General features: G+C 41.7%; 1 protein-coding gene across 3 annotated transcripts in view; it reads right to left on the reverse strand.

The window, feature by feature from the left end:
- Positions 1–17,196, reverse strand: part of LOC122563492 (discoidin, CUB and LCCL domain-containing protein 1) — a 142,709-nt gene that overhangs the window by 43,951 nt on the left and 81,562 nt on the right. For all 3 annotated transcript variants that reach the window (XM_087976707.1, XM_043717282.2, XM_087976708.1), the window contains 4 exons: positions 11,398–11,449; positions 6,705–6,777; positions 3,017–3,150; positions 717–754 (listed from right to left, as the gene is read on the reverse strand). In XM_087976707.1, coding sequence (XP_087832833.1) covers positions 717–754; positions 3,017–3,150; positions 6,705–6,777; positions 11,398–11,449 — 297 coding nt within the window. The remainder of the gene's footprint in view (positions 1–716; positions 755–3,016; positions 3,151–6,704; positions 6,778–11,397; positions 11,450–17,196) is intronic.

The following is a 17,196-nucleotide window of genomic DNA, read 5'->3' on the forward strand; positions in this document are numbered from 1 at the left end:
AAGGTCACCCCTCAGCCTCCGACGCTCCAGGGAAAACAGCCCCAGCCTGTTCAGCCTCTCCCTGTAGCTCAGACCCTCCAACCCTGGCAACATCCATGTAAATCTTTTCTGAACCCTTTCAAGTTTCACAGCATCTTTCCGATAGGAAGGAGACCATGTTTCAACAATCATTACCCACACTTTCCCTTTATTGCCAAGTCTTATTTTAGTACAACAGGATCATTCTGGGGGATCTGGAATCCCTGTGTCTCTACAACAATTGGTTTTCTCAGTCTCCTTTTTAGGAGTCCCTTCAACTCTCACCTCTAACACAAAATGCAAGGACCTTAAGAATATCTTGGTTTCAAGAGATGAAATTATCTCTAAAAATATGTTCAGTAATATAAAATACAATGAGACTTTTCTATTTTAAAAGATGCTTTATGAATTGAAGTCATCCTCCCTTTTGACTCCAACACTAATTATTGGAAATGTATTCATGAAAACTGTAGTTTCATTTGGAATTTGGTTGGGGAAAAACATCAGTACTTTAACCAACTATCATTCTGACTGTGGGCCATAAATTTCACATGGTATAATTTCTTCCATTTGCAGAATTGTACTGCCTGCTTCATCTTAAACGTAATGGTGCATGTAACAGTTTTCAGGTTCCACTTGTAGAGATTGTTTAACCATCTCTGTGAACAATGTGGTGCCATTAAAGTTTGTTCTTTTACCTTTCCTGATTTCGATCCGTTTCTCAGACAATGAACCTCTGGAAGAAATGGAGACATTTAAGGTTTAGAACGATAATTGAACCAGATTCCCTCAGTAAAATGTACTCCATTTCACTATTAAAGGAAATGTTTTTACAGTTTAAATGTGACACACAAGTCCTTCTGGAGCTTGCCAGTGATTGGCACCTGACTATTTATGCATTGTGGCTGAAGTGGTCATTTATTATATATTAAATTGTATTTATAATACTCCATACTCCAACCAAACATAGTTCAAGTTCCAGCTTCCATCAATCCAGACGGTGCAACTTATGTTTTGTTTCTTAAGTTTGCCCTTCCCTGGCTCCTATAATAACGAATGAAAATGAAACCTAAATTAAATGTAGTATTGTCCCAAAATGAGGTCAAGTTGTTCGCATTTTAAAAAAGAAATGCCTCAGTGAGTCCCAGACGCACATTTTAAAGTCACAAAATGCTGCAAAATGCAATTACAGTGGGCAGGATCTTTTGTTTGGTGTTGGGAGCTCGATGGCAGAATCAAATCCAGGTTTCAATCAAATACTGTGTCAGGATTGGTCATCTGGACATAATTCTCCAAGGAATGGCAATAAATGCACACTCAAGTGAGGATTCTGAGTGGCTTCTTGCTTGTGGAGGAGCGACAGGAAGTCCTCCAGCACTTGTCTGCCATTTCAGGAAGGGAGACAGAGGCTGCCTCATGATGAAGGCACTCAGCACTTTCAATCTCACACAAAAATAAAACTTGCCACAGCTGTGGCCAGCTTCCTGCTCCTTCTTCAGTGTGGGAATGGTGAGGTATATTTCTCTTTACATTGACCTCTGCCCTACCCCCTCATTCCCCAAGTGAAGTCATATTCTTTCAAAGTTTTTTAACCACCCCGCAGCATCTGCCTGTCGAAAGACAAATTCCTGTCAGTGTGGGATATGGGCATTCATCCCGACCCCTCCTCATTACCAAATCCTGCCCCACGCTTTTTGCTATAAAACTAATGCAAAGAAAGGACATGCTGCAATTATGATTTTTGATAAAAGACAGCTCTTGTAATTAAAACATTAAGGGCTGAAGGGCTCATGCGTGAAACGTCGATTCTCCTGCTCCTTGGATGCTGCCTGACCTGCTGCACTTTTCCAGCAACACATTTTCAGCTCTGATTCTCCAGCATCTGCAGTCCTCACTTTCTCCCATTAAGGGCTGAATCCCAAGGCTTTTCATCTTGATGAGATTTGCGCCATTCATTTTGGAGGGATTTTCGATGTAAGGTCCAGCTACATTTCTCATCATATTTTACCAAATGATCCTGCCCCACTCTCTACGGCAATCCACACATCCAACTCTAGTCCCACCTGACCACGTGCTGTTACTGGGACTACTGACTGAGGGGATAATGTGCAAAGAGGGAAGGCATGGCAGAGCTGTTGTGAACATCCAGGTAGACTCTGAGTGAGTGAGTGCTTTGAGAACTAGCAAAGAGTAAGGAGGTACAGCCTGGTCCGGTCCAAATGCTGGGTTCATATCCAGATGTGTCAGTGCTGCAGCATTTCAATGATTATTCCCAGTGTTGTATTGAATTGCAGAAACATACACTACTTCAGAGATGTAGACTTGAACCCCAACAGGCGTCTGTATATCACTACTGTTCAAGATCAGGGTCACATACTATGAGGACATTCAGGGCTGGTACATGTTGGATGTCAGTGTCTTTGGACTTGGGGCATGTGTGTGGCACATGCCCGTTAGACCATAAGATAGAGGAGCAGAATTAGGCCATTTGGCCCATTGAGTCCACCCTGCCATTCAATCATGGCTGATATATTTCTCAAACCCATTCTCCCTGCAACTCTTGACCCCATGGAGTGCACCTTGAGATGTTGATGTCTGGTGTCCAATGTGGAGATACTTTGGAGCAAGCAATGAGCTGCAGGTGCCAGGAACCAGCTCCAACTTCCATGTCGGGAATTCTCAACAACTAGTTTGACTGGTACATTTGGTAAGAAAGGAAGCTTAATATTGAAAAGCTGTGTTGCGCTAATTAATGTGTTTAACAAACAATAACTCCCCCTTCATTGTCAACTAGCCACTGCCTCATAATAAATTTATCATGCTGCTCATAAAAAAGCAGAAAAGGTGCAGTGAGATGTGAGAGGAATTAAAATTTCTGCTGGTGTTCTCCAGTTACCTGCTATAGCACTGGCACCATTTCTCTGGGCATTGTGCCTGTATACAGCAACAAACCATGAAACCTACCAAAGAAACTACATCTTAGGTTTATCTTACTTACGTTTTAGTTAGAATTCCATTTGCAGAAGCTGCTTCATACAGAGTGATGCCTTTGTTCAGAACCACTGAGACTTGGCCTCCAAGTTCATCCGCTATTGCACCAGCATGGAGAGCTGTTTTACACAAGACAGATGTCTATGGGACAGAAAATAAGGTATTATCATCAACTCATTTCATAAACATTGTGACTGCAGGCTGGACTGAGTCAGGATGGGTAGTGCCATCTTCATTATCGCCAAATGTCTGCTTTCCTGACACTGCTTTTCACAATGCCTGAGGTCTCAGATGTACATAGCATTTGACAAAAACAACCTCTATCTATGTAGCTCCTTTATTCTAATGATATATCCCAAGGCAACTTGCAGGAATGTTACCAAAAAACGGCACACTGAGCCAACAAAATATTAGGATGGAGTATGAATCATGTGGATCATAGCAGGTGGTGAACCTGTGGAATTCTTTAACGCAAAGGGCTGTTGAAGTTGGGTCATTAAGTATATTCAAGGCTTTGCTAGATAGATTATTAATCAGGAAGGGAATCAAGGGTTACAGGGAAAAAGCAGGAAAGTGGAATTTGCAGGTTTAGAGAGTTTGAGTTATCGGGAGAGGCTGAATAGGCTGCGGCCTTTCTGCCCTGGAGCGTTAGACACTGACCTTACACAGTTTTATAAAATCATGAGGGACATATATAGGGTGAATAGCCAAGGTCTTTTTCCCAAGATGGACAGTCGAAAACTAGAGGGCATAGGTTTCAGGTGAGAGGGCAAAGATTTAAGACGGACCTCAGGGGCAACTTTCTCACACAGGAGGTGGTGCATATATTGAATAAGTTGCCAGAGGAAGTGGTGGAGGCTGGTACAATAATATTTAAAAGGTATCTGGATAGATACATGACTCGGAATGGTTTAGAGGGATATGGGCCAAATACTGGCAAATAGGACTAAATCAGCTTTGGACAGCTGATCGGCATGGACAAGTTGGCTGAAGGGACTCTTTCTTGTATAACTCTATGACTCAGTGGAGATGAGGATGATCCAAACAGCCACGAGCTCATTGAATGGTGAAAAGCACACGAGATGGGCTGAATAGCATCCTTCAGCACCTATGCCTGATGATCTTACTGACGTATGGATAACCAAAAGTATAGTCAAAGAGAAAGATTTTATGGATTATCTTATGGAGGCAGGGTGTTCCAGAGCTTAGCCCTTGGCAAATTAAGGCACAGAGTCTAATGATTAGGTTCGATTAGATTCGATTACTTACAGTGTGGAAACAGGCCCTTCGGCCCAACAAGTCCACACCGACCCGCCGAAGCGCAACCCACCCATACCCCTACATTTACCCCTTCACCTAATGATGGAGCCATTGAAACCAGAGGTGCTACATCCTGAATTAGAGGAGTGTAGATATTTGCTTAAAATCTGGAATTCCCTCCTTAAATCTCGCTACCTCTCTTTCCCCCTCAGGACACTACTTAAAATCCACCTTTTTAAGCAAACATTTGGTCATCTGCCTAATATCATCTTACGTGGCTTGGCACCTGATTTCCTTTCTACAAACACCCCCTGGGAAATGCCTTGGCTTTGTTATTCCATTAAAGGCACCATATAAATTGAAGTTGTTTTTGGTCAGGACAGTCATGCATTAAAATTTTACCATTTTGAAGTGAAATGGCCCTATGTAAACATGTCACATTGTAATTACAATCTCCCATCAGTGGTGGCGCCATTGTGGTTTATAATTAAAACATTGATAGGAAAAGCACGCAAGATTTTGGACATAATAAATAGAAGAATTCATTGCAGATATTATTCAGTACTATTCCAATTTATTTATCCTTGTCTAGAATTCTTTATGAGTACAACAGAAAAAACAAAGGGACCTTGGAGTGCAGGTTCACAATTTCTTGAAAGTGGAGTTGCAGGTACACAGAATAGTGAAGAAGGCATTTGGTACATTTGCTTTTATTGGTCAGTGCATTGTGTAAATGAGTTAGGAGGTCATGTTGCAGCTGTATAGGACATTGGCTAGGCCATTTTTGGAATACTGCGTTCAGTTCTGGTCTCCCTGCTATAGGATGGATGTTGTGAAACTTGAAAGGGTCTAGAAAAGATTGACAAGGATGTTGCCAGGATTAGCGGTTTCTGAGCTATAGGGAGAGACTGAATAGGCTGGGGTTGTTTTCCTTGGAGTGTTGGAGGCTGAAGGGTGACCTTATAAAGGTTTATAAAATCCTGAGGGGCATGGATAGGGTGAACAGCCAAGGTCTTTTCCCCAGAGTAGTGGAGGCCAGAACTAGAGGGCATACGTTTATGGTGAGAGGGGAAGGATTTAAAAGGAACATAAGGAGCAACCTTTTCATGCAAAGGGTAGTACATGTATGGAATGAGCTGCCAGAGGAAGTGGTGGAGGCTAGTATAAATGCAACATTTAAAATGCATCTGGATGCGTATATGAATAGGATGAGTTTAGAGGAATATGGGCCAAATGCTGGCAAATGAATTAGATTAATTTAGTATATCTGATCAGCACAGACAAGTTGGACCGAAGGGTCTGTTTCTGTGCTGTACATCTCTATAACTCTATCCAGATTGATCCATTTGGGTTCATTTGCAGAAAAATCAGCAACAAAATGAAAAATCCAAAGGACATTGAGCTGTCCATAGTGATCGTAATGAGTGGTATAGCTTAAAACATTGTTTTATTATTGCTGCACATACTTTTGCAGAACTACACAATGAAGACAAAACAAAACTGCACACTGTTTGAAATCTGAATATCACTTCCCTTTGCTGCAGTGACAAATATGAAACAGTGATCTGAGAAAGACAAGATGAACATATAATGCTTGACAATATGCTGTTCAACTTCTACAGCAAGAGGGGAATTTGAACTCTGCATTAACTAATTGGGTTAAACATTTTAATTCTATTTCACTGAGAAAATCCTATAGCAGGGCTTCACAAAGTGGGAGTCGAGACCTCAAGTGGGATTGAGCGCTGAAATTTTGGGGCCCTGAGATGTCAGACAGCAATCTTTGGAATTCTCTATCCCAGTGGGCAGTCGATACTCAATCTTTTAGTACATTCAAGGATGAGATCGATAGGTTTTAGAAATGTTTGCACAGTATGGGAATAAAGGAAAATGGGGGATTGGGCAGGAAAGTGGAGTTGAAGCCAACTTTCAGCCAAAGTTTTATTGAATGAAAAACAGGCTAGACGGGTCATATGGCCTACTCTGGCTTCTGTTTATTATGTTCTTGGTGAAACTGTTTGCACTTCCCATTACTGCACATAGAATTCAACATATTTAATTCTCTAGATCTGCCGAACAACAAAAAACACACGCGATTATGTACAACCTAGTCAGAAGTCATACAATGCCAGGTTATAGACAACAGGTTTACTTGAAATCACAAGCTTTCGGAGTGCTGCCCCTTCGCCAGGTGAAGTCGGGAAAAACACAGGAGCACACTGCATCTGGCGAAGGAGCAGTGATCTGAAAGCTTGTGATTTTAAATAAACCTATTGGATTATAACCTGGTGTTGTGTGATGTCTGACTTTGTCCAGCCCAGTCTAACACTGGCACTTCCATGTCATGAACAACTTAAATGCTCATAGTGATGATATATAGATGATTTTCAAAAAAAAAAATTGGCTACTTGCTGAATGTATTGACTTATACTCACATCACGATAACCCTGTTGAAGGTTTCCCCAAACTTCACCAACGACATCTTTACAACCTGCTGGACAATATTTACTAGAAAGTATACAAGAGGAATGTTTACACAAAGCCAGTGAATAACAGTAAAGAGCTCAGTAAAGTCATCACTGACACTAAATGCTGTATGAAGTGTCCTCCAAAAGTACTTTCATGTTGCTGCTCAAGCATTACGTAAACAGCATTGGAAAAACCATTCAAACACAATTTGTGACCTTCAAGTGCCACATTCCTTTATAAGTATCACTGGACCTTTTAAAACCACTTGGAGGGCCATACATACATTTTTTTGTTGACTCCCTTTATGGACTCATGAACTGTTGCATTTCAAGAGATTGCCTGAGGCATTGAGTTGGCTTCCTTTATAAGGGCCCAGATGTTGTAGGAGGAATAATGAGGGGCTACCAGAACTTATGTGATTGCATAGTAAATCTGAAAATAACTTCAGGCATCCACACATCACAGAGTCACATAAATTAGATTAAAAAGGGTTTAATGTTTAATTTATTTTAAATTTCCAACAGTAATTAAAATTTGATGAAATGAAATTCCAAACTGATGGCAGTTAATTTTCAGAAGATATTGAGGACTGCAGATTCAGAGTCGCTGCGCAACTGAGCAATAATCGTTCATCAGGACTGAAACGTTGACTCTCTTACTCCTTAGCTGCTGCCCGACCTGTTGTGCCACAGGTAATTTTCAGGGCCAGGGAAGTTATTTAGTTAGTCCACACATGGAGGACGGGGTTGGGGGGTGGGGTGGTGGGGGTGGAATTGTGGCTATGGCTGTCAGAGCCACTTCCACTTTGAGGTTTTTTTCAGGGTTGGAGCAGATTTCCTCGATTTCTTGGAACAGTAATTACTGTTTATAAGCTGATGCATTGCTTTGGACAACACTGAAAGGCATCTGGATGGGAATATATGAACAGGAAAGGTTTAGAGGGATATGCACCAAATGCTGGCAAATGAAACTAAATTAATTTAGGATATCTGGTCGGCATGGATGAGATGGACCAAAGGGTCTGTTTCAATGCTGTACATCTCTATGACACTACATAGATTTAAACATGGAAACTGGGAACTTGCTGTGCAAGTCGCCCTGCTCCTCTGTCAGTTCTGCTACACCGATGAGGGACTCGCCATTTACATACATGGATTTGCAGCTTAACCCTTCTCCAAGCACTAAATAAACACCCCAGAAAGATTTTGGGCTTGTTCATTCAAGAATAATCACCTTTTAATGTCTTAACTTCTCTCATTTTTAATTTTTGAATTGTTAACAGTGTGGTAAATATTAATTCCTAGCTATCCCTATGGCCCTGAAAACTATCTTTTCTCAGTTTGGAATCTCACTCTTTCAGATTTTAATTATCATTGGAAATTTCAAATAAATTATATTTTAAACACTTTTAACTCTATTTTATGTGCCTCTGCCATAATTTCTTCATTCTTCTCTCTTTGTTTTGCTTCATTTCCATGATTTTTAAAACTAATCTAACTTACATTAGAATTCTTCACCTTGATTGGTTAAGGACGCACATTATTGCTTGTCATATTTACACAGGTCCCAGAGCCCTTATTGATGGTGTATTGTTTAGAATGGAATAACCTTATTGTCAAGAGACTATGGGTCCAATTATACTCTCTGCAAGGACAGGGATTGAGACTGGGTTAAAATACAGATCATGCCAGAGTCTGTGGGCCCCACTAAATACAATGAACAGTGAACAATATTTGTTCACCACTGTTACTAAAGCATGTGGAATTATAGTGTTCTTGACAGGATGCCACCCACGGTATAAGAATTCAGGGTGTAATGATTATAACATTTACTGTAGATAGCCAGTTGACTGGGTAATCACTTGTGTAAGAATCACAGTTAAATAAATGAGGAATTTTGACTGAATACAACACAAGATATTAACCTATTCACATCCAAATGAGAAACAGTATTTTCCTTTAAGTAGGAGTTCTAATAATGATTGAAGAAAAGAACGAGTATCTCTGTGGGAAAAAACAGTGGGATGTAAGCCTGTAAATATGTCCATTAAAGAAGTCTTAAGAAACATAGAATCCCTACAGTGTGGAAGCAGGCCATTCAGCCCATCAATTCCACGCTGATTGGCTGCAGAGTATCTCAGCTGAAAATGTGTTGCTGGGAAAGCGCAGCAGGTCAGGCAGCATCCAGGGAACAGGAGAATCGACGTTTCGGGCATAAGCCCTTCTTCAGGAATTTCCTGAAGAAGGGCTTATGCCTGAAACGTCGATTCTCCTGTTCCCTGGATGCTGCCTGACCTGCTGCGCTTTTCCAGCAACACATTTTCAGCTCTGATCTCCCGCATCTGCAGACTTCACTTTCTCCTCTGCAGAGCATCTCACCCAGACCCACCCCCTTAACCTATCCCTGTCACCCTGCACTTCACTTGGCTAATCCAGCCAGCTTGCACATGCCTGGACACTATGGGCAATTTAACATGGCCAAGCCATCTAACCTGCACATCACTGGATTCAAGAACTTGTTTGGAAAAATCTAAAACATAGATGTTGGAATATGTGGTCTAGTACATCTGTGATTAAAAAAAAATAACAGGGCATCTCCCTTGAAGGAGGGAACAGATGGACATCCACTGGAGAGTGATGCAGCCTGAATCATCCTGGCTAGCTCCCTCTTTACACTGGAGACATTTTCAGATGTTAAGAATGCAGCTGACTTTGGATATATTGATCGTATTCCATGAGCCACACGACATGGTATAAACCAAAGCTAGGCCACAGTAATTGACTCCTGATGAAGGGCTTTTGCCTTAATCGTCGACTTCCCTGCTTCTCAGATGCTGCCTGACCTGCTGTGCTTTTCCAGCACCACACTCTTGACTCTAATCTCCAGTCCTCACTTTCGCTTACAGTAATTGGTACCATAACACACTTGTTTAACTCTGCGTCTACCCAATTTCCCACCTGGATAAGTGAGTCAGTTTAATCTAGGAGAAGATGGTCTTGTATTTTCTCCCTGCGGTCTGTATTTGTGAGCTGTGTCCAGGTTAAGCCTAGAGACTGATTCTCTCACTCATCTCTGATAAGAGGACATAACGTATAGATATTAAATTCCCTTAACAGGATTGAGTGAGACCAGCATGTCTGAATCTGGTGTGTAATGTATACGGAAGCATGCATGGATTAACCTTCCCTATAGAAGCAGGGAATAGAAGTTGAGATGATTGCTCAAGTGACAAAAGAGGCTATGTATGAGAAGCCGTCCATTTAAGATGCATGCATGTGCCAAAGGGACTACATAGTGTAACAAACAGGTCATGTACAGTGATGAAAAATCAGAAGGATCGCTTAGGTTTTGTTTGTTTTTGTATCTGAAGGGATACGCAATAGCATAACAATTCACGTAAAGAGATACCATTGCTCCATCTCTGACATCATTGTGTAATGAATAAGGATGCTATTTGTACAAATATGAACATTACATTCCTGTGATACATTCTTAAGTGTCGGTTTATAATGTCAGTGATCATACATATTCAATGGCAGAGATGACAGTATGCTGGCTGCAAGTGTCTTTGAGCTCTGACCATAATGCAGGAAGCATTTTCTGTCTCCACAATGTTCCTACTAATTTCCAACAGTTAGGGTGTTGCAAACTTTGATAGAAACTTGATTGTTTCAGTGACTGTGGACTCCATCCCACTTCCTCCAGTTTATTTAGCTGTTATTTAGTGTTAGCTTATGAGCGACGCGATCACAGGCACATCCACACTGTTAGTGAGTGAGAGCCTCAGCAAAAGATGAAGGCAGTTAATACTGGAGGACAAATACACTATCTTTTCACAACTAAGAGTGGCTGAAGAAACATTCCCACATTCTGTTACAGGACTGTAAGAGATCACACAGCTCATGCTTACTATTTATAAATGCTTTAGACATGTGTTAGCTTCCAAATGTTACTGGCAGCAGCATTTCCTTTATGTGTCCTCTATAATCTGTGCACAGTTAAAAAGGTACAGCCATGGTGGAAACCTTGTAAATACTGGACCAAATATTAATAAAAATATAACAAGAACCCATCCTACTTCAGGCTATGCTGCAATTTTGATCACTGTGCATAAATAACATTTAAACGCTTGACATTTTCTTTCAAGTGAGCTTCAATTCAGTGTTTCAATTCTAACTCTAAATAAAAGTTCACAGAATCATATAGAGTGCATAGGAAATTATTCAACCCATCATGAGGGAGACTGCTCTTTAAAGGAACTAATCAATCCAATTCTCTTCTTTCCTCGTGGACGTAAACATTTTCCCATTTTAGCAGTTCTCAGTGATAGATTCAATCCAACATTTACAAAACAATGACAATTTATTTGTTGATTTTAAAAGCAGGATTGGGAAAAAACCCATATGATATTAACACAGCAATTGTTCCCAGAAGAGGATTTTTGGCTCGCTTGCTTTCCTGTCATTGGATGTCATCCTGTAAACTCCCAAACAGAGGTGGGACCACTTCTTGATAGCTGTCATTTATCTGGATGACAATTGCCTGACTGCTTCCACATCAGCACACCAGCATTCCTGGAATTCTGCTTTCAAAACAATGCAAAACTTTCCATCAAGTCTTACAGCATATTAAACAAGGTTAAACTGCATTTCAACTTACGTAAAATGCCGCTGAGAATAATGAATTCCTTTATCCAGACAGGAAATCAAGTCTGCAAAAAACAACGTATGGGTGCATTAATAAATGGAATATGTCATTGTAATTTTGATAGAAATTGTTCTACCCAAATGCTTCTGCCCATCAAGAAAAAAATCTGTCTAACTGCAACATTCCCAACTTAGGTGTCATCTTAGAATTTAATACACAAAACGTAAGAACATAAGAACTAGTAGACCACTGGCCCATTGAGCTCGCTCTGATATTCAATAAGATCATTGCTGATCATTTTGCAGTTTCAGCTCCACTTACCTGTCCACTCACCATAACCCTTAATTCCTTTACTGTTGAATAATCTATCTTTACTTTAAAGCATTCAACGAGGTAGCCTCAACTGTTTCAAATGGCAGGGGTTTCCACAGATTCACAACTCTTTGGGTGAGGATGTTCCTCCTCAACTCAGTCTTAAATATGCTCCCCCTTATTTTGACGCTATGACCCATAGTTCTAGTTTCACCCACCAGTGGAAACCACCTCCCTGCTTCACTCTTTTCTATTCCTATCATAATTTTATATGTTTCCAGTGTGAGGAGACACATTTTGGAAGAGGCATAATAAAATTAATTGCACTTTTCTAAAGAGTGTATCTGAACAGAGGGCATTTTCCAAGAGGGGTGTTGGAGCTAAGTGTTGAAATGTATCCCATTTCAAATGAATGATCCCTACTGGAGTTATTCACCTTTCTCCTTCAGACTGAAAGGTCCATATAAAATGGAAACTTGGAGAATCTACTGTGTGTAATGCTAAGCACAGACAGTGAATATGTTATTGTACCCAGAACAATTACCAGAATGAAAGGGGTAATTGGAAGAATTTATTTTCATGCATTGGGACAATAGAGTGTAGAATACTTCACCATGAGCATCTCTTGAGGCAATTGGATTTGTTCAAGCTTTTTAAATTAGAATAATAAATGGAAGAAAGGCAGGCAAGTAAAATGAGTTCAGATTCCTCAAGTTGAACAGTCAACATCATCAAAGGTAGAATGAACAGAATAAACTCCCACAAGTCACTTTAATCAATGAACTGCTCGAATTTGGTTAGTGGCTGGATCCATACAATTATGTATATTATTAAATAAATACCACGTTTCATCTAGAATTAATTAAACAAAGAAACAATCTTTCTCAAACATGTTACACCAACAGTTTTACAGAATGGAAAGAGGCCCTTCAGCCCAAGCTGTACTGGTCTGTTCAAAGATTGATGTTTTGGGTGCCATTCACTCTTGGATGCCAAACACCTCATGAATGCCATTCTCCTTGAGCAGCCAACATGGTGGCTCAGTGGTTAGTAGTGCTGCTTCACAGTGCCACGGACCTAATTCAATTCCACCCTCAGGCGAAGTGGCTGTATGTAGTTTGCACATTTTCCCTGTGTCTCTATGGGTTTCCTCCAGGTGCTCTGATTTCCTCCCACTATGATGTGCAGCCTAGGTAGATTTGCAATGGGAAATGCAGGGTTACAGGGATAAGATAGGAGGAGTGGGTCTGGGTGGGATGTTCTTTGGAGGGTCAGTGTGGACTTGATGTGCCGAATGGCCTGTTTCCTTACTGCAGGGATTCTATAACATAACGACATATAGTAGATTTGTACAGTATGAAGTAGTCCCCATGAGAGGTTTCCAGTCCTGTTAATGTATCACCTGTCGGTAACTCTGATAATGGCATGTGGGTCACTTGTAAGAAACAATTCTTTCTCTGTCACAGTTACACCTGTCATTTTTGGTTTCAATTCTGGTACAATTCTTATAGTACTTGTATCACTTTGGTGTCAGCTATGTCTCAGGGGACAGTACTTATGCCTCTGACCCAGAAGGTTCTGGGTTCAAGTTTCATTCTAGGTCTTGAGCATACAAGTCAAGGCTAGTACTCTAGTGCAGTGCTGAGGGGGTACTACACTGTAGAGGTGCTGTCTTTTGGATGAGATAATGAACGAGATCTCTCTCTCAGTACACATAAAAGATCCCACGGTAATATTTTGCAGAAGAGGGGAGTAAACTCTGGTCCCAGCCATTATTTATCTCTCAAACAATATCACAAAAACAGATGGATTGAATTAGCTTTATTGCCACATGTACTCAAATGAATACAATGAAAAGTTTACAAGTCGCCCCCGCCTTGGTGCCATCTTAGGTACAAATATACCTAGGTATAGATCCTTGAGGACAAATTCTTAGGAAACAAAATAGAAAAATAAAGCAATAAAAACTCTAGCATTGCAGACCTTCAAAAGTACAAAATCATAGGAATGAATTAGAAAAATAAAAGAATAAGAAGTTCAAGATGACAGTCCTCCCACGATAATATAATTAAAAAAAATGTAAAAGAATAAATCCACTTAATCTATTGCACAGCTCTGGGCTTGGGGACAGATCCAAGGTTAAAAATCTCACAACACCAGATTATAGTCCAACAGGTTTAATTGGAAGCATTAGCTTTAGGAGTGCTGCTCTTTCATCAGGTGGTTGTGCACTACCTAGAGTTGTGTGATTTTTAACTTTGTACAACCCCAATACAACACCGGCATCTCCAAATCAAAACACACTTATCCAAGCTGCATCACCAAGGCGTGGACGGATGCTGAAGGAAACAGCTGTCGGGAGGAGTCCCAGGCTCTCACCTGAAAGAATTCCAGACCAGACCAGACCAACCACGCTGCCACAAAGACTATGCCCCCAGTCAATATCACACTCTGACAAAAGGTCACTGGAATGGAAACATTCACTGTCTTTCTGTCGCACTGTCGCTGCCTGAGCTGCTGGGTTTCTCCAGCAATTCCAGTTTGTTACACATTGCAGTTTGCTGTGCATAAATTCTGTTTACATTACATTTCAAAAGTTTTTAATTGGCTAAAAAGTGCAGAGAGGCATCCATTGATCATGAAAGTTGATTTATAAACATGAGCCTTTCTTTTGCATCGAAAAAAACGACTGCAAGAATTTCGCTTTATGGACTGCAGTCAACATAATGGGAGAGATGGGAAGGGAGGAACCTTAGTAGCACTTGGAGATGGAAAAGAGCTTACTTATTGCAAGTTTTCCACCAATTTTTAGATATCTTTCTTCTCCCCCTCTATGTTGGCTGGAGAGATAGATTCCCCATCATTAAATCCTCCGCTTCATGATTCACAGCTTCATCCAGCAGCCATCCAGTGAAGCAAAGCATTAATCCAGAGTTCTGAGGAAGGGTCACTCAACCCGAAACATTAACTCTGATTTCTCTCCACTGATGCTGCCAGACCTGCTGACCTTTTCCAGCAATTTCTGGTTTCCAGCATCCACAGTTCTTTTAGTTTTTTAAAAAATTAATCCATCCACCTCTGGGTTTTCAGCTACAGTCCAATTTAAAACAATGTTGACAGCGCCATTGATTAGGACAGTACCCAGAGCATAACTGCAAGCAGAAATAACAAAGTCTATCAATGGAGGCAGATTTCTGAGGAATTTAAAAGAAAGCCTAAACAAACAATTCTTTACTTTTAGCTGACGTTGGAGGCAGTGAGACATAATAACTGACATAAAGAAAAATAAAAACTTTAAAGTGAAACTGACTGTGTTTTGGAAGTCAGCTCCAAGTTTCACTCCCTCTCGCAAAGTAAACGTATGGCTGCTATCTTTAAATCTTATTGGCTTCATTCCTCCATTTGCAAAACCCAGGTTACTTCAGGACTTGCAAACTGAGTACTTGACAATGTTCATATTTATGAATGAGTGTAAAAATTCACTGAAAACTCTGAGACAGGAATGGAACAATGTATAGTTTTCCTGATAAAACCACTACAGAAGACAGAAATATAATTAAACAGGCTCATGTCCTACAAACACTGCAGTATCCACTATACATCCTTATACTTTTATTCTGGATTAGTGGTGCTGGAAGAGCACAGCAGTTCAGGCGGCATCCAAGGAGCTTCGAAATCAACGTTTCGGGCAAAAGCCCTTCATCAGGAATAAAGGCAGTGAGCCTGGAGCGTGGAGAGATAAGCTGGAGGAGGGTGGGGGTGGGGAGAAAGCAGCATAGAGTACAATGGGTGAGTGGGGGAGGGGATGAAGGTGATAGGTCAGGGGGGAGAGGGTGATAGGAGGCGCCCAGTCTCCCCAATGTAGAGGAGACCGCATCAGGAGCAACGGATACAATAAATGATATTAATGGATGTGCAAGTAAAACTTTGATGGATGTGGAAGGCTCCTTTAGGGCCTTGGATGGAGGTGAGGGAGGAGGTGTGGGTGCAGGTTTTACAGTTCCTGCGGTGGCAGGGGAAAGTGCCAGGATGGGAGGGTGCACATCACTAATATCATTTATTGTATCCGTTGCTCCCGATGCGGTCTCCTCTACTCTGGGGAGACTGGGCGCCTCCTAGCAGAGCGCTTTAGGGAACATCTCCGGGACACCCGCACCAATCAACCACACCGCCCCGTGGCCCAACATTTCAACTCCCCTTCCCACTCTGCTGAGGACATGGAGGTCCTGGGCCTCCTTCACCGCTGCTCCCTCATCACCAGATGCTTGGAGGAAGAACGCCTCATCTTCCACCTTGGAACACTTCAACCCCAGGGCATCAATGTGGACTTCAACAGTTTCCTCATTTCCCCTTCCCCCACCTCACCCTAGTTCCAAACTTCTAGCTCAGCACTGTCCCCATGACTTGTCTGGACTTGTCCTACCTGCCTATCTCCTTTTCCACCTATCCACTCCACCCTCTCCTCCCTGACCTATCACCTTCATCCCCTCTCCCAGTCACCCATTGTACTCTATGCTACTTTCTCTCCACCCCCACCCTCCTCTAGCTTATCTCTCCATGCTCCAGGCTCTTTGCCTTTATTCCTGATGAAGGGCTTTTGCCCGAAACATCGATTTCAAAGCTCCTTGGATGCTGCCTGAACTGCTGTGCTCTTCCAGCACCACTAATCCAAAATCTGGTTTCCAGCATCTGCAGTCTTTGGTTTTACATCCTTATACTTTTAGTCATAGCCAAAGCACTTAGAAGCTTGCATTTCCAGGATATTACAAATCAAACATTACAGCACTATGACAGATCAGACATGGTCTTATTGAAGGGCAGAGCAGTCTTGCTGGGCCAAATGGTCTACATCCGGTTCAAGATGGCGGTGGTGTAGCAACATAGCCTGCATGCTCCTACCTGGAGTTCATCTGTCTTGCTTTGACATTTTGTTTCCTTCTTCAACTGCTTTTTATCTTCCTTTAACCTTACTTACCGTCTGTAGAGAGCTCAGCAGCTTTAGCAGGTTTGATGCAAGGGGAGATAACTCCACAGAGCCGGTATCCTGCCACCTGTTATTTACATGTGCACAGCACCAGCCAGCTCAGAGCCTGTCACCAGCAAGACAGCAATCCCTATGAATCCTGTTTATAGCTGGGCTCCCTGATTGGCCCAGGTTAACAGCCCCAATCAGGGAACTCATATTCAATGATGTCCACCTGGCCAACCTCACTCCGTTCACCACACAGGGGCTCTTCCCTTCGATGGTGCAGGACCTGACAGCTTCAGGGACAGCTGCATTATCGAGGCTGGCCCAGTGTGGAGTCACGACAGTGGCGGTAGCATTGTCGGTAGAGGCAAGATGGCACCGATGAATGGTGACTGGAGTTGGCCGCCTCCTTCCTACTGATGATGGTGTCTGCATCGGGCTGGAAGGGCCCAGTTTCAGGCCTATAGTTGACACTAAAGAAGGACTGAAATGTTGAATTTTTTAACTTATTTCTTTATTTTTCTGCCTTT

Source organism: Chiloscyllium plagiosum, unplaced genomic scaffold (genome assembly GCF_037043375.1).
Source record: "Chiloscyllium plagiosum isolate Xiang-an unplaced genomic scaffold, Cpla_swu_hap1 HiC_scaffold_30, whole genome shotgun sequence".
NCBI lineage: Eukaryota > Metazoa > Chordata > Chondrichthyes > Orectolobiformes > Hemiscylliidae > Chiloscyllium > Chiloscyllium plagiosum.